Source organism: Gymnoscopelus microlampas (assembly GCF_963454915.1).
Source record: "Gymnoscopelus microlampas genome assembly, chromosome: 21".
Taxonomy (NCBI): domain Eukaryota; kingdom Metazoa; phylum Chordata; class Actinopteri; order Myctophiformes; family Myctophidae; genus Gymnoscopelus; species Gymnoscopelus microlampas.
In genome coordinates, this window is record NC_139958.1 from 19,486,409 (window position 1) to 19,510,798 (window position 24,390).

The 24,390-nt window shown below is 41.6% G+C and overlaps 1 protein-coding gene across 1 annotated transcript in view; it reads left to right on the forward strand.

Annotated features, from left to right (window-relative positions):
- Nucleotides 1-24,390, forward strand: part of astn2 (astrotactin 2) — a gene marked incomplete at both ends in the record, with an annotated part of 637,213 nt that overhangs the window by 577,734 nt on the left and 35,089 nt on the right. The window contains one exon of the mRNA XM_084047140.1: nt 10,882-11,023. Coding sequence (XP_083903266.1) covers nt 10,882-11,023 — 142 coding nt within the window. The remainder of the gene's footprint in view (nt 1-10,881; nt 11,024-24,390) is intronic.

The following is a 24,390-nucleotide window of genomic DNA, read 5'->3' on the forward strand; positions in this document are numbered from 1 at the left end:
GCAGGATTGGTCAGTGTCCAAAACTCACTTATAGGGGGCGGTTACACCGCCCCAAAAATAATCACAACCAGTATGAAGTGGGCGGTGTGGTCATCACAGTGGTCATCACTTTTTTTTTAGTCCTATTTATAGGTTGTTAATTTCCTCATGTGTCTCGCTAGCCAATCACAGTGCTGGATAGAGTCAGCCAATAGAGTCAGCCAATCACAGTGCAGCTAGTGGTCATCACAGTGATGGAAGCTCACTTAAAGAAAAGTATAGATTTGCATTGAATGTGTAGGGGTTAGGGGTGTACAATGGGTGGCCAATCACAGTGCAGGGTTAGGGGGGTACAATGGGTGGCCAATCACAGTGCAGCAAATGTCAATGTCCCAACCTCACATATGGGGGCGGTTACACCGCCCAAAAAGAAACCAACCCTACGTGGGGTTGGCGAAAGGACCTTTCTGTGTGAAGTTTGCATGTTCTCCCTGTGTCCCCTAGGGTAGGTACCCTCACAAAAAAAACATGCTGTAATCCTGGTCTCTATACCGCCTCCCCCTGGTCAGCCGGGGCGCCTGATGGACGGGAAAGGAACTGGTTGCAATAACTTCCATGTGCTACGTCCAACCAGGGAAACTCCCCCCTGTCAGGTGATAAGAAGTGGCTTGCTCCTCATGCATTGAAGGAGGCATGAACTCAGCGCTGGGCTCTCCCTAGGCTGGCAGAGGGAGAGTAGCGCCCAGGATTACATAGGTAATTGGCGCTGGGTGAAAAAATGGGTTTACAATAAATAAACCAAATTATCAACAAAACGTGCTTCTCGCTTATACGATTAATCGGAATGAGCTATCGATCAGAAGACAATCGACTCTGTTTTAAAAGGTATTGAGGTTCATTTCATGAAAGTCTGGCTTTTGGTTGAGGTGAGGTTTTCTCAGAACACGGGAGAACAAACGCGAGACAGCAGCTGGGGGGGTGAGGGGGGGCGGCTGCTGCATCTGGCAAAGTGTTTCAGTACCAGTCACAGGAAGTTAGAGGTGTCAAGGTACTTCACATAGGTAGTAAAACGCGTGCCTGCCTGGTCTCTCTCTCTCTCTCTCTCTCTCTCTCTCTCTCTCTCTCTCTCTCTCTCTCTCTCTCTCTCATATTTCTGGTTGGGAACCGCACTAAAATAGTTCCAAGCCCAGAGAGAGAGAGAGAGAGAAAGAGAGAGAGCGTCCTGGGAGAGAACAGGAAAAGATGTTACCATCTGGTATGTGGAGTGTGTGTGTGTGTGTGTGTGTGTGTGTGTGTGTGTGTGCGTGCGCGCCGCGACCAGCTGATGTGAACACATCTGAGTACTATGTCACTTTTAGCTAACCATGCATGCAGGAGCAGCAAGCCGCAGGGCTTTGGATGGAAGCAACCTGCCATATACACCTCCTCCTCCTCCCTCTCTCCCTCCCTCCTTCTTCTCCTCCTCCTCCTCCCCTCTTTTACTTTCTCTTTCTTTTTGCCTAAGGCTCCCCGTGAGATGTGAGACTGTGTGTGTGTGTGTGTGTGTGTGTGTGTGTGTGTGTGTGTGTGTGTGTGTGCGTGTGTGTGTGTGTGTGTGTGTGTGTGTGTGTGTGTGTGTGTGTGTACTCGGCTACACGCCCATCTGTCTGTTCATGTTGGCATTTTTGGTATTGTATTGCAGCTAAGTAGCATTACGTAGCCGTGTGATATTCAATAAGATTCTTAGAGTGAGCAAAAAGCCCCATTTATACTTCGTCCTACGACGGCGTCACGTGCCAAAAATAGCAGATATACAAGCTGACGACGCAGCGCGACACGTTGTCAGCTTGCAGTGGTGGAAAGTACATTTACTCAAGTACTGTACTTAAGAACAATTTTGAGGGATTATTTTTACTTTACTGGAGTGTTTCCAATTTTCAGTACTTTTACTTCTACTCCACTAAAAATATTGTACTTTTACTCTACTATTATTTGACAACCCTAGGTACTAGTTACTTTGTAGATTTTGATTGGTTTTACAAAACATACATTACCCAGCCCTGTATACATTTCGGCTATTTGAAAATAGCAGATCTACAAGCTCACAATGCGTCACATCGCTTGTAGATCTGCTATTTTCTAATTATTTTATACACTTGTGAAATGCGACATTCTGCATAATGCTTTCGGTACTTTTAAGTACATTTTGATACCAAAACTTTTGTACTTTTACTCAAGTGAATTTTTAATTCCGGACTTTTACTTGTAACAGAGTATTTTCTATATTGCAGTATTGATACTTTTACTTAAGTAAAAAAAAAGAAGTACTTTTTCCACCACCGTCAGATTGTAGATCGTCTATTTCCAGCACAACGACAACGTCACAGACTGTAAATCACGCGTATAGCTCATAGCTGGGCTGTGTCGGTCGGGTATGTTTGGGTTCGGGCCTTTTTACAACTTGTGGATTATGTGATAATTGCATACATCAGAACCACCCCCCCCCCCCACCCCCACTGACGAACCCGCAAGTGGCTGCTACCAGACTGTACCAATTCACACATCAGCCGCACTGATTTATTCTGATTATCAAAACATACAGACGTCATTCAAGAGAAATCCTTCCTCTCGCCAAAACCCCTATGCAGGATCGTAACCACCCCTCCTTTTTATTTCTCCTTTATACTCCCTTTCTCTCTCTCTCTCTCTCTCTCCTACATGTAGTCCGTGTTACCCATTCAATCCGGGTGACCGCATCTCTTGTCATTTTAACCCATTGAGACCTGAAGCCGATTCTACATGTCTCCTAAATCTCAACAGTATTCTGTAAAACTTATGTTTCTATATCAGTGGTGCTCAATCTTTTTCATGTCAAGGACCCCCAAAATGATATGTATTTGGCCGCGGACCCCCATCAAAATATTTTGTTCCAGGGACCCCCCAGAAGCAACGATTTGAGTTAAAAATGTTCGCTTTAAAAATATATATATTCAAAGATTTGCACACATTTTCACGATTTTTCAAAAATAGCAGATCTACAAGCTCGTAGCGCGGCACTCGGTGCCGCGCTATGAGCTTGTATATCTGCTATTTTTGAATAGCCCGAAGTGTAAAATAATGCTTTTTAGCTCAAATCTAAAAATGAGACAGTTCCAGCTCAATGGGTTAAGATTTCTTTGGCTATTCAAAAATAGCAGATCTACAAGCTTATAGCGCGGCACTCGGTGCAGCACTATGAGCTTGTATATCAGTGTCCCCTAGCTTAGGGTAGGTATACCCTCACAAAAAAAACATGCAGTAATCCTGGTCTCTATACTGCCTCCCCCTGGTCAGCCGGGGCGCCTGATGGAGGGGAAAGGAACAGTTTGGAATAACGCGTTCCTTCCACACGCTACGTCCTACCGGGGAAACTCCCCCCCTGTCAGGTGATAAGAAGCGGTCTGCTAACTCCTCGTGCATTGACATCGAAGGAGTCATGAGCTCAGTTCGGGGCTCTCCCCAGGCTGGCAGAGGGAGAGTAGCCCTCAGGATTACAGCTTAGGCCAGGGATGGGCAACTGGCGGCCCGCAGATTTTTTTAATTTTTTTTTAATTAAATCACAAATAAAAAGTAAGTAATTTAAACTTATCCGAAATGGTGAACTATCGCCTTCAGCTGTTCCAAACGTGCAACTTTCCATGAACCATTTTAATTACAACAGTCCACCAGTAGAGCGCGCTCTCGTTTATTTTAATAGAAGCCTTATTAACTATAATTCTAGTGTTCATTTTTGTATATTTTTAAGCCAAGGTTACAGCAATACGCTGAAAGGCATACTCAGGAATGTGAGGTTTTGTTTAGCAGTACAGCTGTAGTAAATTGATAGAAGCATTACTAAATGCTAAATAAAAACAAAGTCACAACAAATAATAATAGTTAATATCCCTTATTTATCACACATGTGACTATTATGGGCTTTTTGAGTAATGGGGTACTACTGGCGAGAGTGCCGATTAACATTGATACCTGGAACGCATCTGTGTCACTTTAGATTTCTTTGGCTATTTTTGAAAAATCGTGAAAATTATTTTTATTTTTCCGAAAAATTGTTAGGATTTTGAATTTTTTTAGACGCTGCCTCAGGTCTTAATGGGTTAACAATGCGGTCCCCCAGAGTGAGTGTGGAAATTTAGTGGCCCTCACCATCTACAAAGTTGCCCACCCCTGGCTTAGGCAATTGGCACTGGGTGATAAAATGGGTTACAAAAATCGTGGGATTACATTTTTTTTTAAATAAATGAACACTGGCGTAGGTTTGTTAGCGGCTGGTTCTCGATCTCCAGCCTTCAAGCCCCATACATTGAATGTAGATGTCATGTCACCAGACGTATCAGCGGGCGGAGAACCTTTGATCGTCTGGTGACCACACAACAAGACTAAAATGATTAACCCATTGAGACCTGAAGCCGATTCTACATGTCTCCTAAATCCCAACAGTTTTCTGAAAAACGTATGTTTCTATATCAGTGGTTCTCAAACTTTTTCATGTTCGAAAACAGCAGATCTACAAGCTCATAGCGCGGCACTCGGTGCCGCACTATGAGCTTGTATATCTGCTATTTTTGAATAGCCCAAAGTGTAACATAATGCTTTTTAGCTCAAATCTAAAAATGACACAGTTCCAGGTCTTAATGGGTTAACCCATTCAATCCGGGAACGCATCTGTGTCATTTTAGATTTCTTTGGGTTATTCAAAAATAGCAGATATACAAGCTCATAGCCGCGGCACCGATTCATGAACAAAAAAAAAATCATGAACATTTGCAGATTTTGTAACTCAAATTTTTTGCTTCTGGGGTTCCCTGGAACAAAATATTTTACAAATGTTCGCTTCAAAAAATACATATTCAAAGATTTGCACAAATTGCAGACCTACAAACTCGTAGCGCGGCACTCGGTGCCGTGCTATGAGCTTCTATATCTGCTATTTTTCTAAGCAGATATACAAGCCCTATTTTCGAAAGCCCAAATAAATCTTAAAATGACACAGAGATGCGTTCCCGGTCTTAACGGGTTAATTGAGACAATGAAAACGACCGCAGAAAATAAGGACGACACATTTTTCTACCGCCATAACAGCATCCAATTTGTTACATAGGCCTTACACACAGTCTTTTTTTTTTTTTTCATTTTATATCGGCCGTATAAAAAAAGAAATAAAAGAGAGCGTCTCTGTCGTCACATCGCATCCCAACGAGCCCTAACGCGAAACAGGTGGCCCTGATGGAAGACAGACTAATGGAAAGAGAAAAAACAAACGGCAGAGCTAAAAAAAAAAGTAATTAAATAGATAGAAAAGCAAAGCAAATGAAGTGCAGATCTGTTCCATAAATTGCATTGTGGTGGCTCAGCGATATTCAGCCCCAGGGCCACACATACGGTGGACACGCTTAGCAGGCAGATGTTTATTTTAGCTCCTCTCTCCCCTCATTGGAGGACAGTTCAGTGCAGGACCCTCTGCAAACATCAAAAAGCTTCACTTCTTCTTCTGTCCCACTCGAGACCACCTTTCTACAGAATAACTCACCTGTACTGTCACAACACTACCGTGTTCATTTAAAAGTTTAAATTAACAAGCTTTAAATTTAAAGCTTCATCCCCGGAGCTTATTTTAACCCATTAGGACCTGGAACTTTGTCATTTTTTAGATTTGAGCTAAAAAGCCTTATTTTACACTTTGGGCTATTCAAAAATAGCAGATATACAAGCTCATAGCGCGGCACCGAGTGCCGCGCTACGAGCTTGTAGATCTGCTATTTTTGAAAAATCGTGAAAATGTGTGCAAATCTTTGAAATATATATATTTTTAAAGCAAACATTTTTTAACTCAAATCTTTGCTTCTGGGGGGTCCCTGGAACAACATATTTTGATGGGGGTCTGCGGCCAAATACATATAATTTTGGGGGTCCTTGACATGAAAAGGATTGAGCACCACTGATATAGAAACATACGTTTTTCTCAACGAATACTGTTGAGATTTAGGAGACATGTGGAATCGGCTTCAGGTCTCAATGGGTTAAATGAACAAGCTTTAAATTTAAAGCTTCATCCCCGGAGCTTATTTTAATGAATAGGACGTTATTTTTGACCGGTCAGTATGGTGGAGTGTGTTGATACAATGTAACTCGTGCATCTGCTGTGGTTTGGAGGTTGGTCTCTCTACTCTTTCATTGAGAAATGTGGTGGAAAGTAACTAAGTACATGTACTCAAAGTGCTGTACTTAAGTAGCCTGACACTCAGCCTGAATTTTCATTTCGTTTCACTCACATTATTCAGTCTGAAAGCGCCTCTCAGTGCAGCCGATTTCTCAGTTGGGGGGCGTGGCCAAAGTGGGACTCTTTGGCAATTGGTTCATACTGGATTATCCCGATCCCGATTCGTCGTACAGATTTTCAACCGAGAAACACCCGCCTTCGACAGCGTCCCCAGACCCTGAATGCGAGGCAAACGATTCAGGGGGTGGAGGCAGGCTAGTACTTAAGTACAATTTTGAGGTATTTTTTTACTTTACTGAAGTAGGTCCAATTTTCTATACTTATTACTTCTACTCCACTACATCATAGAGGCAAATAACATACTTATACTCCACTACAATGTTTTTAATACCGGACTTTTACTTGTAACAGAGTATTTCTACATTGCAGTATTGATACATTAGTAGGTTGGAGGTGCTCTCCCTACTCTAACTCTTCCGTTGAGAAATGTAGACCGGGTAGGACACCTATATACTGCAGGTTGACAAGTAGTCCCGCCTGAAGCTCATGAGCGCATTATATCTCCCCCATGGCCAAAGCGGGGGTATTCCCTCTCAGCTGAGCGGCAGATGTTTGGTCTCCCACGCTGTAGAGACCCGACACGGGTTTGAATCCCGATGAGTGTTACAATTGCAATTACATCTGTCCCTTCGGGAGAGGACATAACACTTATAACTCAGAGAGTGTACACGTGGAACCAAATGGACCCATAACGGTCCATTTTGGTGGCATCTTGTGCACTCTCTGAGTTACAAATGGATCAATTCACGCTGAGGATGTGTGCTGTGGAAAAAGGCTCAAACACTAAAAGAATGTTTTTAATAAAGGTTAAACAATGGATTAATGGTCTGTTGCGATTATTGGAGTGCGATTTTATTGTATTTATTTATTTTCTCCCTGGGGGTCCCTGGAACTAAATATTTTGAGATGGGGGGTCCACGGCCAATTATATATAATTTTGGGAGTCCTTGACATGAAAATGTTTTGAGCACCACTGATATAGAAATGATAGGGTTTTTTTTTAGGATTTAGAAGATATTTGTCAAATGTTTGACAAATGAACATTTGACCAAACTATATTTTCAAAGATTTGAACACATTTTCACAATAAAAAAAATCTACAGCTACATTTTTTGTAGTGACTGAGGTTATGAGAATATGCTCTCTATTGCAGTGCTTCTCAAACTTTTTCGTGTCAAGGACCCCCAAAATGATACGTATTTGGCGGCGGACCCCCATCTGAAAATGTTTTGTGCCAGGGGGACCCCCAGAAGCAAAGATTTGTGTTAGAAAATGTTCACTTTAAAATACAAAATGTTTATATAAGTGGTTAAAATAATTGTGACGCAATATTAACACATTTTGCTGGGGGACCCCCCCTGGTACCCCCCTAAGGACCCCTGGGGGTCCCCGGACTTTGAGAACCAATGCTCTATTGTTTCTAAATAAGAACGATATCCATCCAGACATTGTGAAGATCCTATACAGTATATATAGGCTCTGTTTGGACGCTGTGTTGGGAGTTTGAGAAAGTGTGTGAGAGAGGCACCACTGTAGAGTACAGTATATGGAAGCCCTGTGATGATGTAAGTTGTTTAGAGTGAACGTAAATACATGAAAATCCCCAACTCGAAATGTATGGCATAAACGTAGTCCTTCATCAACATCAGCGGGAGATTTGCGGGACATCGAGAGAAAAACACTCGGATCGCAAATTAACCCTTTAAGATTGGGAACGCATCTGTGTCATTTTTTTTATCTATTTGGGCTATTCAAAAATAGCAGATATACAAGCTCATAGCGCGGCACCGAGTGCCGCGCTATGAGCTTGTAGATCTGCTATTTTTGAAAAATTGTGAACATTTTTGCAAATCTTTGAATATATATATATTTTTAAAGCGAACGTTTGTAACTCAAATCTTTGCTTTTTGGGGGGGGGGCGACATAATATTTTCAGATGCGGGTCCGCGGCCAAATACATTTCATTTTTGGGGTCCTTGACATGAAAAAGTTTGAGCACCACTGATATTATAGCAACATACAGTACGTTTTTTGTAGAATCCCCAGAAGCAAAGATTTGAGTTATATACATTAAAATGTTCACGATTTTTCCAAAAATAGCAGATCTACAAGCTTGTATATCTGCTATTTTTGAATAGCCCAAAGAAATAAAAAAAAATGACAAAGATGCGTTCCCGGTCTTAATGGGTTAAGATTATAGGGGCCAAATGGAGAATCTCGTTCGCAGCTAGCACCTCTCTAAGCGGGGCTTAAACACCAACAGAATAAATGAATCCAATTTGAGATTCATGTTTAAGCGCGAGGGAAAGACCTTCTTCTTCGAAAGAGCAAACTCTGGCACTAGGAGCTCGGCAGCACAGGAATGTATTTTTTGGGGGGGAAACCCTCTCCTTATACACAGAGCTCTTTTTGTGAAAAGGTCAAATCATTCATTCGTGCAGTTCTTTTTCCCTTCTCTTCTGCAACCTTTTCTTACCATCCCCTTGTGCCCCGGCAAGCCAGACTCCCCATGTTTATAAGTTGGCCCATGTATCATAAGCTAAAACTAAGCTGCCCTTTACCTCTTGTAGAAATAGTTGGAAATCCAACCGTTTGAGTGCTTTTAAACTGTTTTGACAGCTCCCTCTTTTTTCCATCACCCCCACGAGCTCTGGAAACTGGTTGTGTGTGTGTGTGTGTGTGTGTGTGTGTGTGTGTGTGTGTGTGTGTGTGTGTGTGTGTGTGCTGCGTGTGTGTCTGAATGAACAAGTGTGCGTCGCTCGCCGTTTCCCGTAAGCTGACATGAAAGATATTTCACAACTTGTGAAGTGGTGTTTTTTTGTGAGACGCCCGGGCGCTCAGTGAGATATCATTGTAACCGTACCATGTGCCCATAAAGGAAAAGAAAGAAATCCTTGCTTTTCCTTACAGTTCTATAATGTACCGTGTGTAGGGGCCTCCTGCCAGAAAAAAAGTCATATTTAATTTTTTTTTTGCCTCGGGGCTTCGGTTTGCTGTCGAAATGGCTCCCAGCGGACCCGAGCTAGAGGTGAAAGCATATAAGAATGGTCTCTAGAACATAAAGAGTCAAATGGCAAAATCAATGCTGGAGTGGAATTATTCATCTGAAGAATGTATATATTAACCCTTTATGACCGGGAGAAGCATCTGTGTAATTTTTTGATTTGACCTAAAAAAGCATTATTTTACACTTTGGCTATTCAAAAATCTTCTTTGCTTCTGGGGGTCCCTGGAACAACATATTTTGAGATGGGGGGGTCCGCGGCCAAATGCATATCATTTTGGGGGTCCTTGACATGAAAAAGATTATGAACCACTGACGCAAAAAACAGTTAGGATTTAGAAGACATTTTGTAGAATCGGCCTCAGGTCTTAATGGGTTAATTCATGGCGAAATTCAATTTAGGATGTATTTTTCTCTTTTTTCAAGCCATGTGAACCAAAGGACATCCTTGAAATTGTTTTTTGTTTTCAATCGCAAGAAAACTCTTGCAATTTCCCGGAACAAAAGGTGAAAATAGAAGTTGAAGGACAAACAGTTTTCCCCCCTAATTTTCTTGGCATAGTATAATTATTAATTCCTTCCTTCCCTCCTCCCATCCCACCTCACTCACCTCTCCACCATCAGTGGTGGACGGTAAATAAGTACATTTACTTGAGTACTGTACTTAGGTACACTCTCTCTGTTTAAACTGTGCGCATACTGCTCCTCAGTGTGACGTGTGCCCAACAGCACATGAATACATCCTCTTGTGAGCTTTACATGTGAAAGCCACCTTAATTATTGAGTTTCATGTATATATTTTTGGTAATGTTTAGTAAGAGTCATGAGTTGACAGTATTTTTCAAGGGGTTCAGCTTGCTGCAAGATAATATATATGACTGTGTCATTTCTTGTTTTGTTTACACTTTTTGCAAGCTGGTGACTTTTAGCCTGGTAAACCATCCTCCGGTCGCGGAATTCACATTTCATTTACTGAATGAAAATGAAATGTGAATTCCGCGACCGGGATGGTTTACCAGGCTAGCTGACTTTCACTCCACTAGATTTCAAATAGAAATATCGTGCTTTTTCGACTACATTTCTAGAAAGGGATTATTGGGACCCAAACATGCACAAATATATTATGATTTAACCACTTAAGCCCTATTTCAAATATAGTGAAAATAGCCAAGCTTGTAGATCTGCCATTTTCACTATTTGTGGGGGGAGAAATGAAAAAAGTTTACATTTTTGGAGAAATGTTAAACATTTCAATACAGCAATGCATTGATATTGAACAGGAAATCATCTATGTCTGGTGGAAACCTCATATGTCCAAAACTGTTACTTTTCAGGATTCTAATTCAAAAGCAGAAGATCTACAAGCTCAAACGCTTCGCACCACGTTTTGAGCTTGTAGATCCGCTACTTTTGATGCTTTTGTGTGACGCTGTAGTGTGATCAAGTAGGGCGTTAATTTACGGAGGGAAAAAAAACACAAAAAGTTACAATAAGGAGATAGGAGGTTTCTGTTCCTACGACAACAACGAAACGTACTTTGTAATGTGTTACTTTTGAACACTTATACAGTATAATAATGCTTTATCTCCACCACTGTGTGCAGGTGAGGTATTGAGCCTGGTGGATGACCTGTTCTCTGGCCTGGGCTCGTCCTGTGTGGTGGCGGGGAGACGGAACGGAGAGCACCCTCACACCGTCCTCTACTCCGTCGTCTTCAAGTGCCTCGAACCCGACAGCCTGTACAAGTAAGCCTGTACCACTAGGGGGGTCTTTGCAACGTTTTTAGGAGGGCCAAGGACCCCCCTTAGCTGAGAGAGAGTTGAAGCAGGGACCCTCCCACTATACCTACGTACTGTATAAAATTGTGTTGCGGATTAAACTTTTTTCATAGATTTCCTTGATAGCTGGATTCATGTTAAAAGGGACACTTCACCCAAAAAAAACTTTGTTTCAATGGATTAGTCACCCCATGGGGACTTGAATTCATGGATATTTTTTTAGTTTTTTGTCTCATTCCTAAGATAATAATTTGATGACCGGCAGCGGTTCCGGTAGGAGACACAACGAGTCTCCGTTGGGTCTCCTACTGGAACCGAAACCGGAAACTAAAAAATATCCATGAATTCAATTCAATTCATTCTCCATGGGGTGACTAATCCATTGAAACAAAGTTTTTTTTGGGTGAAGTGTCCCTTTAATGTGTATTTTCAGATAGTTAGCCTTTAAACCCTCAATATTTAGTCAACTTGACCTTTCGCTCTGTACTTGGTCTGCTCTTTTTCCCTCTACACTGACTCTCCGAAAATAGCAGATCTACAAGTTGTAGATCTGCTAGTTTCGGCTAATGTTCCCCATCACACAAAGATTTTGCTCTGAGGACCCCCTAGGGGTACCGGACCCCCTGTTGAAGACCCCTGCTGTACACAGTAAAAAACCCTCACTTGTGCTGCAGCCCTGGGCACCAAGCTCTAGTGGAGATGAAAAAAAAAAGACTAAAACCGGTAAAACCGTGCCGAAACGCAATCGGCCCGATTGATCATTACAATAAACAAACTCGTCTCATCTGACCACCAACGTTTTAAGTTCTCTGATGGGTGGGCCCCGGAACGCCTTCCAGATTTTCAAGTGGGCCCCGATCCAGAAAAAAGGTTGGGAACGGCTGGGTTGGGGGTTAAGTTTAACCCATTTAGACCGGGAAAGCATTTGCCACTTTATAACCATTATTTTATACTTTGGCTATTCAAAAATCATGAACATTTTGTGCACATTTTTTCAATACATATATTTTATTGAATCACCATTTTTAACTCAAATCTTTGCCTCTGGGGGTCCCTGGAACAACATATTGTGAAGGGGGTCGGCGCGGCACTCGGTGCCGTGCTACGAGCTTGTAGATCTGCTATTTTTGAATAGCCCAAAGAAATGTAAAATGACACACAGATGCGTTCCCGGATTGAGTGAGTTATGGTACAGGGTTGAGGAGGGAGCAAAAGGGCTGGGGGGTTACAGACATGCTTCCCGGCAGCATCCATCCACAGCATCTGGCCCTCTGCCTGTTTGCAGAGACGTGCAGAGAGATTTGGAGAGGCAGGGGCTGGAATTTCAAAAGGGCACATGCACGGACAAATGCACGCGCGCGCAGCGCGCGTGCATGTGTCCCCCTGCGCGCGCGAAGCGCGCGCGAAATTTTTCGGATATTCGTCGGATTCGGGTACTTTTTTACCCGTTTTTTGTTACTTTATTTCGGTTTTAGGGTTAGGGGTAGGGTTAGGTTAGGGTTATAGATATATAATAAAAAGAAATTAAAAAAAACTTTTTTTAATAATTTTTTTTATTGGTGGCTTTGAAAAAACATTGGTGGCTATAGCCACCGAAGCCCCCGCCTAACGACGCCACTTATTCTTCTGTATAATGAGTACTTTTACTTAAGTAAAGAAATTGAGTACTTTTCCCACCACTGCTGCTGACTCAGAGAGAGAGAGCAAGAGAGAGAGAGAGAGAGAGAGAGAGAGAGGGAAAGAGAGATATATATAGGCTCCTGCTTGACAAGTAATTTCAAATTAACAGCTATATATATATTATTTTTGTCCATACATACCTAATCTGTCTCAAACAATTGGTCCGTGTTCTGCGTGCATTCACTGCGTTCAGTTGTGCCCTCAGTTAGGTTTCGATTGTGTATAATAGACTTCGTTTGCCGGGCGGTATCGCGCACCCAAAAAAATAGCCGATCTACAAGCTCACAATGCCTGGCGTTGCGACGCGTTGTGAGCTTGTAAATCAACTATAATTCTGCGCGAGCACTGCATGGCACGGGGCTCAATTAAGTAAGCTTTACTGCAGGTGCGAGGCCAACGGGCGCAGGGGTTTCTACAGTTTACAGTCAGAGGAGACAAGGGCACTTTTTACCGACAGACAAAAGGGCAGGGGCTCAAGCCCCCTTTGATGTCTATGTGTGCACGTGCATGCCTGTTTGTACCCCATGCTGCTAGTCTTGCAACTTTATTTCCAGATAAGTAGTAGTGTAGAGGGGAGAGGCAGATGCCCGAGGAGAATAAAATGCTCATATTAAATGCACATCACAGCCCCGTGCCCCCCCCCCCCTAAGAAGTACGTAAGTAAGTGCAAGTCTATTGGGCCGCTGAAGACACATTTATTACCGCTTTGAGATGTCCTTCTTAACAGCTTAAAATATCGTCGTTGTCAGGCAGAAAACCATGTATCTCCAGATTTCAACTTTTTTTAAATGTTTTTTTTTTTTTGTAAATTAATGCCCTAACTTCGTCATACAACAGTGTCACGCAAAAATAGCTGATCTACAAGCTCGCAACGTGTCGCGATGCGACGCGTTGTGAGCTTGTGTGCCCGTGGGTGTTATAAATATCGAACCGATGAAATGCACTAGCAAGAGCTTGTGACCAAAATGATAACTACATAGGATCCAGTGGTGTTAAGTAACTAAATACATTTACTCAAGTACTGTACAATTTTGAGGTACTTTTACCGGAGTATTTCCAATTGTCTTTACTTTTACTTCTACTCCACTACATATCAAAGGCAAATATGGTTCTTTTACTCCACTACAATTATTTGAAAAATTTAGTGACTAGTTACTTTGCAGATATAAACATATTACATTATAAAACATACATTAACCACTTTAGCCCTATTTTATACCTGGGCTATTTTCAAACATTTTATCACTTTTACTTTTGGTACTTTAAGTACATTTTGATACCAATACTTTCATACTTTCACTCAAGCACATTTTGAATTCCGGACTTTCACTAGTAACAGAATACTTCTACATTGCAATATCGATACTTTAACTTAAAGGGGCTACACCATGAATTTAAAAAAAATATATTATATATAAATATTGCCCCCTAATACGTTTTAAACAGGTTGTAAGCCTAAAAAACATCCAGATATTTTTTTCTCACAATCTGACTGTCTGTCATTCCAAGCTTTTTCAGCTGCAATACCAAAACGTCCTATTGGGCAGGGGGGAGCTACTGAGCAATTCTGTCTGGCCCTCATCAATGCAAAATCAGGGCAAGTGACATCACTTGCCCTGCCATTCTGAAATGGCCTGTTCAGACACGCCCATTCAGGAAATCCATGAAATGAGCATGAATGACTGAATGTTAAAAATATATATTTTTTTGGGTACAAGAGACACTGGGGAGCCCAAAAAATACTAAAAACCAAAAAGAAAATGAAATTCATGGTGTAGCCCCTTTAAGTAAAACATTTGAGTATTTTTTTCTACCACTAATAGCATTCCATTGGAGCACGTTCTTTAGTTCATATTTACATTTTTTTTGCATTTTCTTGAACCGTAAACCGTTTTTTTTTGGACGTACGAGGTTTCCAGCAGGACAGAGATGATCCTCACATCCCACTGTGATGATCTATGGATTCATAAAGGCATGCTCTGGCGGGCCTTTGAGCTACCATGAGAGCTGAGTGCTATATAAGCATCGCTGGCAGGGAGCATTGTGGAACATTTTCAGGAGTCTCTCTCTACGTCTCGTGTGGACTCAGCTGTTTTCGTTCCAGTCCTCCTCTTCCTTTACTAATAGGCCTTTTATTTTATAGTGATAGGCCTACTTATAATGACATTAAATGTATCCTTTACTAACCCAAGCCAAGGTCAAGGAACATCTGCAATTCCACTACGTTTTTTTTTTTTTGTAGTTTTTCTTTTTTTTTTTTGTCTGCGTGAATCATTAACAAAAAAAGCACAAAGACATGAATTACACACCTCGTCTCCACGATCTGTTTAAGCCATTCAATCCTGGAACGCATCTCTGTCATTTTAAGATTTCTTTGGCTATTCAAAAATAGCAGATATACAGTAGATCTGCTATTTTTTTTAAAATCGTGAAAATGCGTGCAAATCTTTGAATATATATACTTTTTAAAGCGAACATTTGTAACTCAAATCTTTGCTTCTGGGGGTCCCTGGAACAACATATGTTACAAATGTTTGCTTTAAAAAATATATGCAAAGATTTGCACACTTTTTTTCAAAAATAGCCCAAAGAAATCTTAAAATGACACCGATGCGATCCCGGTCTTAATGGGTTAACCATGTTAGGGATTACGGCAAATTTGTGTTCCGTCTTACAACAGGGTCCCGCAACAAAAACAGCCGATCTACAAGCTCACAGCAACACGTCGCACCGCAATGACGCGTCGTGAGCTTGTAAACGTGCTTGTTTTAGGCACGGGTGACACCGTCATTCTACTGAAGTATAAATCAGGCCTTTAAGGACTGTGAGAATATTGGCGAGGATGTTGATGTTTGTCATGGCTGTAACATCAGATATGGGGACAGCATGGCCCGCCCGCGCGGCTTCGCTAACAAGCCCCGCCACACAGGCCGCGCAGCGCAGACTCCTCTCCATATTTCACACTGTGACAATTTGGCTTTTAGTGCTGTTAACCCATTCAGACCGGGAACGCATACTGTATCTGTGGAACCACTTTGACCATTATTTTATACTGTACTTTGGCAATTCAAACATAGCAGATATACAAGCAGATATACAAGATAGCAGATATACAAGCTCATAGCGCGGCACCGAGTGCCGCGCTATGAGCTTGTAGATCTGCTATCTTTTGAAAAATCGTGGAAAATGTGTGCAAATCATATATGTTTTAAAGCGAACATTTTAACTCCGATCTCTGCTTCTGGGGGTCCCTGGAACAACATATTTTGAGATGGGGGTCCGCGGCCAAATACATATAATTTTGGGGGTCCTTGACATGAAAAAGTTTGAGAATCACTGAGATAGCAACATATGTTTTTTTTTTTTTTTACTTTTAGGATTGAGAAGACAGAATGTAGAATCCCCAGAAGCAAATATTAGAGTTAAAAATGTCCCTTTGAAAAATATATACATTCAAAGATTTGCACACATTTTCACGATTTTCCAAAAATAGCAGATCTACAAGCTCATAGCGCGGCACTCGGTGCCGCGCTCTGAGCTTGTAGATCTGCTATTTTTGAACAGCCCCAAGTCTAAAACCAATGGTTATAAAGTGGTTACACACAGACGCGTTCCCGGTCTCAAAGGGTTAAGTGCAGGATGTGTTACAGCGACGACCGCGAGGGCCGCGACCGCATGTAATGTCCGTACAACCTCAGGCCAGGGTGGTCTGTTAAGCTAACCGCTCCCCATGCTCCGCGAGCAGACATGTTGGCCCGGCGTTCGAGTCCGACGTGCCTCCCAGCGCCTCGCTAACTGTGATGCTGCTTATCCCATTAAGACCGGGAACGCATCTGCGTCATTTTTTTAGATGTATTTGGCTATTAAAAAAACAGCAGATATACAAGCTCATAGCGCGGCACCGAGTGCCTTTTTTCATGTCAAGCGCTATGAGCTTTTACTGTAGATCTGCTATTTTTGGAAAAATATTTGACTATATATATTTTCAAATCGAACATTTTTAACTCAAATCTTTGCTTCTGGGGGTCCCTGGAACTGGGGGTCCGCGGCCAGAAACACATCATTTTGGGGGTCCTTGACATGAAAAAAGTTTGAGAACCACTGATTATAGCAATATATATATATTTTTTAAACTGTTAGGATTTAGAAGACATTTGTAGAATCCCCAGAAGCAAACATTTGAGATACAAATGTTTGCTTTGAAAATACATATTCAAAGATTTGCACACATTTTAACTTTTTTATGTATATCTGTATATCTGCTATTTTTTCTCCAAAATTTAGCAGATATACAGTACAAGCTCATATGAGCTTGTATATCTGCAATTTTTTAATAGCCCAAATAAATCTTAAAAATGACACACAGACGCCTTCCCCGGATTGAACGGGTTATTCACCATGACCGAGTTTTCCTCCACTGCAAACGTGGCCCCCGTCGACCGAGAAGAACAATAACGGCAGCATCCACCACTTCCACCATTGTGGAGAGACTGAAATATGCCGCCCCTGGATAACTCAATCCAGCTGTCTCGCTGGGTATAGGGAACAACACACACACACGCACACACACACACACACACACACACACACACACACACACACACACACACACACACACACACACACACACACACCTAAAAAACGAAATAACTTTTCCAGTGGGAATAGTCGGGAGACACCCATGGGGAAGGATGTGGTCTTATAGTGATATTTGTCCTAGTCATCCTTGTTTAGAAATGATGCACACTGCAGTCAGCCACAACTCTAATGTTTAATAAGGGGGGAGTTTTTTTTTCTTCTTTTTACGGTAATGGGAAATACTCTTTGCTCATAAAAATGTGGTCAGAAAGTGTATTAAAGTATAAAATGCATTGCAACAAAGTTGTTGTTTAAAGGACAATGTCACATGGCAGATGAGAAGGTTTTTTTTCCCACTTTTTAAAAACATTTTTTTACGCTCTGGCTCTATGCCAAGCTGTCCAGAACATGGTGTGTCTGTACTGTCTAGATGTCTGTCTGTCTGGTTTGTCCTGTATGTATGTATGTATGCATATACATACAGTATGTATGTGTGTGTGTTTGTGTGTGTATTTGTCCTTTAAAAGTAGACCAATCGCAGTTCCTGCTGCTGAGTGCATGATGTCACCAAACAGAAGCACCTCAGACCGTGAGGTGAAGTCAAAGTGAAACTGAATAATGAGCATTACAGCTGAGAATCTATGCATGTGAAACCTTTTTTAGTTGGTTGATGACTCTAGCTACATCAACAGGACCTGCACTTAGTAGGTGCCTAAGGCCTACAGTATATGGCATTGGTTCTCAAAGTGGGGTCCGGGGACCCCCAGGGGTACTTGAGGGGGTTCCAGGGGGTCCCCAGCTAAATGATGGATAGGAACCAAATGGACCCTTATTGGTCTGTAACTCTGAGAGTGTACAAATGGAACCAAATGGACCCTTTGTACACTCTCAGAGTTAAGTTAACATTGATTTTACAACATGAATTGGGGTCCCAGAGATGGAAATACCATTAAATGGGGGTCCGTAGCCCTAATGCATGTCAAACTGGGGGTCCTTAAAATGTATCTTTTCAAATGAGGGTCCGCGGGCTATTAAGTGTCCATTTGGGGGTCCTTGACATGAAAAAGTTTGAGAACCACTGCTATATGGCACCATACTGAGGGGGGGCTGCTGTGTGCAAATCTTTGAATATATATATATATTTATGTTTTAAAGCGAACATTTTTAACTACGATCTGTGCTTCTGGGGGGTCCCTGTAAGAACATATGAGATTGGGGTCCGCGGCCCCCATATCATTTTGGGGGGTCCTTGACATGGAAAGGTTGGAGCACCACTGCAAATAGCAGCATACTGTTAGGATTTAGAAACAATGTTTTGTTCCAGCCACCCCCCCCCCCCCCACCCCCCCCAAGCAAAAAGTTTAGTTACAAATGTTCGCTTGAAAAAATACATATCCAAAGATTTGCAAAACATTTCAAGATTTTTCAATAATAACAGCTGATAAAGCTCATGAGCTTGAAAAATGCTTAACCGGCGCGTTTCACTGTTTCAGCACTCCTTCAGCAGCCGCTGCTTGTAAATTTCAGCGCTTTTCGGCGATAGTTCTGTCTTCTTTCACTTTGTCCACGCTGTTTGGTGCCCCCCCCAAGGTTGGTGCCCCCTGTGCTTCAGCACATAAAGCCCTTCCGTTAAGCTGGCAATGTCCCTGACTGTAGTTTGAGCTAATAGGCATGCTACTGCCTGGAAGCTCTCCCACTGAGAAGTACTTAGACGGGGGGAGGCTGACGTCACCTCAGGTTCTCCCCCACTGAAAGCTGGAAGTATAGGAGGGAATCAAATAGCAGCACCTTTATCTGTGTTATTAGTGCAATTATAATTTACAATCAGTCACAGTACGAATTGCTACCAAGTTAACCACTGATGAAAAAAGGATAAGGAAAAGGGGGGTTTGTTGCCTAGGGCGCCATACGAGCTAGAACCAGGCTCCCTGCTTGTTGTATGTGAAGTACTTTTCTTAGTTTCTTGGTGAAGTATTTATAAAGATCACATTTTTTTTTTTTGGGCAGAATGAGGCGTAGAATGTCCCCACACTGGGACGATGGACATGCAAACAAGCTTCAACGCTGTACGCTGCATTGTGATTTGTGCCGCTTCATTCACTTAACCCAGTGATTTTCAACCTTTTTCGCGTCAAGGACCCCCAAAATGACACACATTAGCCCACGGACCCCCATTTGAAAAGATATGCCAGGGACTCAACCATTTTGATTTCTCGGGGGTCCCAATCTACACTGTGTCATCCTCATTAGTGTTCATTTAACTCTGAGAGTGTACAAATGGATCATTTAACTCTAAGAGTTCTCTCAGAGTTAACAGACACATAAGGGTCAATTTGGTTCCTAGCTATTAATTTGGCTGGGGACCCCCTGGAACCCCCTCAAGGACCGCTGGTGGTCCCCGGACCACTGGTTGAGAACCACTGACTTAACCCATTCAATCCGGGATCTCTGTCATTTTTAGATTTTTTTGGCTATTCAAAAATAGCAGATATACAAGCTCATAGTTCGTGGAACGAGTGCCACGCTATGAGCTTGTACATATTTGTCTCTCTCTCTCTCTCTATAGTTTAGAGTTACCAATCCTCATGCCAATTCCCAAAATTCCCCCAAAAAAACAAGGACCCCCCAAAATTATGTTTTTGGCCGCAGACTCCAATCAAAATATGTTGTTCCAGGGTCCCCGCAGAAGCAAAGATTTGAGATAGAAATGTAGATCTACAGGCTTGCAGCGTGGCACAAAGTGACACGCTGTGAGCTTGTATATCTGCTATTTTTAGCAGGGGTTAAACTCACTACTGATAGTTCAGGATTGGACCGGGAGGCCACAGCGTTATTAGAGACTATTGTCTTGTTTATTGGTGGTCTCCTTGAATTGGCTTTTAAAGTTATCATAATGACAATCAGGATTCCTATTAATGTCACGTCCCACTCTGTGAACAATAGCACGCTTATTTAATATTCCCAACAATGCAAAAAAAAAGAAGGAAAAAAAGAAAAAGGATTTTTTTTTTTTATTGGTGGTCTCCTTGAATTGGCTTTTAAAGTCATCGTAATGACAATCAGGATTCCTATTAATGTCACGTCCCACTCTGTGAACAATAGCACGCTTATTTAATATTCCCAACAATGCAAAAAAAGAAGGAAAAAAAAGAAAAAGGAGGACAGCTGTCTTCCCATAGTAATGACCCCAAAATATGGAACACCCATGCCAAACACTTTAGAGAGACAGACTCAGTGGACATTTTCAAGTGATGGTTGTTAATATGAATATTATTGTTGTTATTATTATGTAATTTTATATTCTTTACGTCATTGGTTCTCCAAGTGGGGTCCTTGGGGGGATACCAGGGGGTCCCCAGCAAAATGTGTTAATATATCTTCACAATCATTTTAACAATATATTTTTTAAATATATATATATATTTTTTTTAAAGCGAACATTTTTAACTCAAATCTTTGCTTCTGGGGGTCCCTGGAACAACATATTTTGAGATGGGGGTCCGCGGCCAAATACATATAATTTTGGGGGTCTTTGACGTGAAAAAGTTTGAGAACCACTGATTTACATAACTTCTTTTCAACAGTTCAACATAATTGTCTTACTGCATGTTATTGTTTGTGACGATTGCTCATGTGCAGTATGATAATGGCTTTGGTTGACATGGCTTTGGTTGTTAGTGTGGGTTTTCTGGTACAAAGCAACTGGATGTAAGCTGGAATAATGCAGCTCTGGACAATAGATTTAGTACATTTTTGTCTCTCTCTATAGTCTAGAGTTGCCAATTCCCAAATTCCCCACACTCTTGTGTGTAGTCTTGTCTCTGCTGACTCCTAATGATTCAAGCCCCTCGTCTCCACACAGTGGTGGGCAGGAACGTTACCCATGAGAGTTAGTTGGCACATTCAACCTGAGAGCAGAATGTTTGGCAATGTGTGGTACCGGATCAAAGTGCGATCCAGGGACCCCCAGTGGTCCCTGGGGGGGGGGGGGGGGTAAATCTAAATCAACCCCTTTAACCCTATATATAGGCTATTTGAAAATGGCCTTATAGATCTGCTATTTTCAAAATAATCTTGATAACATATAACGTGAAACATTTTAACAACACACATTTTCTATTTTTTTCTTCTTCTGTGTTCTATGCTCATCATGGTCATCGTACTCAATGCCTCCTCTTGGTTTGTTTCGTGAAAACTGGTCCCCGCAGCTCTGAAAGACCCAGCCAGGGGCACTGTGTGTGTGCGTGTGTGCGTGCATGTGTGTTAAAAAAAACAGTAGGCAGTGGAACTGGTATAGGGTCAGTGTGGAGAGAGCCTCCAGGCAAAACCGTACACAAACCAGAGAAAACCACAGAGCCTAGGTGAGGTGAGGAATTCCACATTTCTACCAAGAGTTTCGCAACGCTGGCCTGGCAAGGGCATGTGTGTGTGTGTGTGTGTGTGTGTGTGTGTGTGTGTGTGTGTGTGTGTGTGTGTGTGTGTGTGTGTGTGTGTGTGTGTGTGTGTGTGTGTGTGTGTGTGTGTGTGTGTGTGTGTGTGTGTGTGTGTGTGTGTGTGTGTGTGTGTGTGTGTGTGTGTGTGGTGGAGGGGGGGGACAGTGGTGGAAAAAGTACTCAAATGTTTTACTTAAGTAAAAGTATCAATACTCCAATGTAGAAGTACTCTGTTACAAGTAAAAGTCTGGAATAAAAAATAAATAAAAAAGTACCAAAAGTAAAAGTACTAAAATGTTTGAAAATAGCCTAGGCATAAAATAGGTTTAAAGTGGTTAATGTACGTTTCATTATATCATCATTTATATCTGAAAAGTAACTAGTAACTAAAGTTTTCAAGTAAATGTAGTGGAGTAAATGTACAATATTTCAATCAGAAACACTCTCGTCTTAGTAGATAAAGAACCATTTATTGCCACAAATGGAATACAGTTAAGCTTGGCGTTAAAGCTCCGCTCTTGGGAGAATATTCACTGAATTTTGTCGAAGCAGCCTGCTAAGCATATATTCAGAGAATGCTTAAGCAAATCCCCCATAGGGATACAATGACAACAATAAGCAATACATTAACATATTAGTTAGAATTAGCAGATATACATGATAAACACAAGTATTTGAGCCTAGCAAGATTTTAAACAGCAGATATACATGATAACCACAAGTATTTGAGCCTTAGCCAGACTCTAAACAAAGCAGATACATAATAATCACAAGTATTGGAGCCTATGGCAGACTCTAATCAAAAGGTGGAGGCTGGGGTGGAGGAGGAGCTAGCAAAATGCATTGGTTCAGCAACCAAGAAAGACCTAGAGAATATGAAGCCGTATTTATAGGAACCTCTTTGCTCAAGCGTGAGCTGTGATTGGATAATGAGTGTGTGATGTAATGACCAGCTGGGCTGTGAATGGGGAATAGAAAGCTGATGTTCACATCAGCTGACTGACTGCTGGTTACAGCTTTGGCGTGCACGACTTCCGTGTCCTGCATGAACTAACGCTATGCTTCATTTCAATCAGAAACACTCTCGTCTTAGTAGATAAAGAACCATTTATTGCCACAAATGGAATACAGTTAAGCTTGGCGTTAAAGCTCCGCTCTTGGGAGAATATTCACTGAATTTTGTCGAAGCAGCCTGCTAAGCATATATTCAGAGAATGCTTAAGCAAATCCCCCAAAACCAATAAATGCATACTCTCTGGTTTCAGCCAAGCGGCAGCTAGGATACTCAGAGAGTGCATAACAGAAATCCCCCCCAACACACGGAAGCCAACGCCAAGCCTAAAAACGCCTTGATCAGTCATACTATATGATGTGAAGTAGCAAGACTGCTACTGACTTAAAATAGAATGCGCACGCATCCTGAAGTCATTCTACAATTATGTGATAAGACTATGTGTAACAGCAGCTTGCTGTGGACCTCAGCATTTGATTGTTAAGCTATACTAACAGAATGCAAGCATGCATCTTAAAATGAGGTCATCCTACAATTAATGAGATATATACTGTGTGTGTTCAACAGCCATGTTGATCCTGTACTTCAGGAGTGCTTTAAATGCAAGCATGCATTTGTGTGTTCAACAGCCCTGTTGATTCCTGAGCTTCAGGAGTTCCTCAGCATTTGATTGTTAAGCTAAACTAAACAAATGCAAGCATGCATCTTAAGACTATGTGTTCAACAGGCCTGATGAATGCAGAAACCTGTTGATTCCTGAACTCAGGAGTCCTAGACGGTATCGTAAAGCGATGCCCACTGCTATGTTGCACCGCGAATAGGATTCGAAAAGGACATTCTATTTCTTTTTAAAGAAATCTGATATATATAAATATATATATGTATATGAGGTCATCCTATGATGAATGATAACTAATGTTTATCATTCATGATAAATAAAGTGTACTAACTATGTGTAACAGCAGCTTGCTGTGGACCTCAGCATTTGATTGTTAAGCTATACTAAAAGAATGCAAGCATGCATCTTAAAAACGAGGTCATCCTACAATTAATGACGTATATATATACACTATGTGTGTGTTCAACAGCCATGTTGATCCTGTACTTCAGGAGTGCTTTAAATGCAAGCATGCATTTGTGTGTTCAACAGCCCTGTTAATTCCTGAGCTTCAGGAGAGCTTTAAATGTAAGCATACATGTGTGTGTTCAACAGCCATGTTGATCCTGAGCTTCAGAAGTTCCTCAGCATTTGATTATTAAGCTAAATAAAACAAATGCAAGCATGCGTCTATGTGTTCAACAGGCCTGATGAATGCAGAAACCTGTTGATTCCTGAACCTCAGGAGTCCTAGACGGTGTCCTAAAACGATGCCCACTGCTATGCTGCACCGTGAATAGGATTCGAAAAGGACATTCTATTTATTTTTAAAGAAATCTGATATATATAAATATATATATATATGTATGAGGTCATCCTATGATGAATGATAACTAATGTTTATCATTCATGATAAATAAAGTGTACTAACTATGTGTAACAGCAGCTGCTGTGGACCTCAGCATTTAATTATTTAAGCTATACTAAAATAATGCAAGCATGCATCTTAAAACGAGGTCATACTACAATTAAT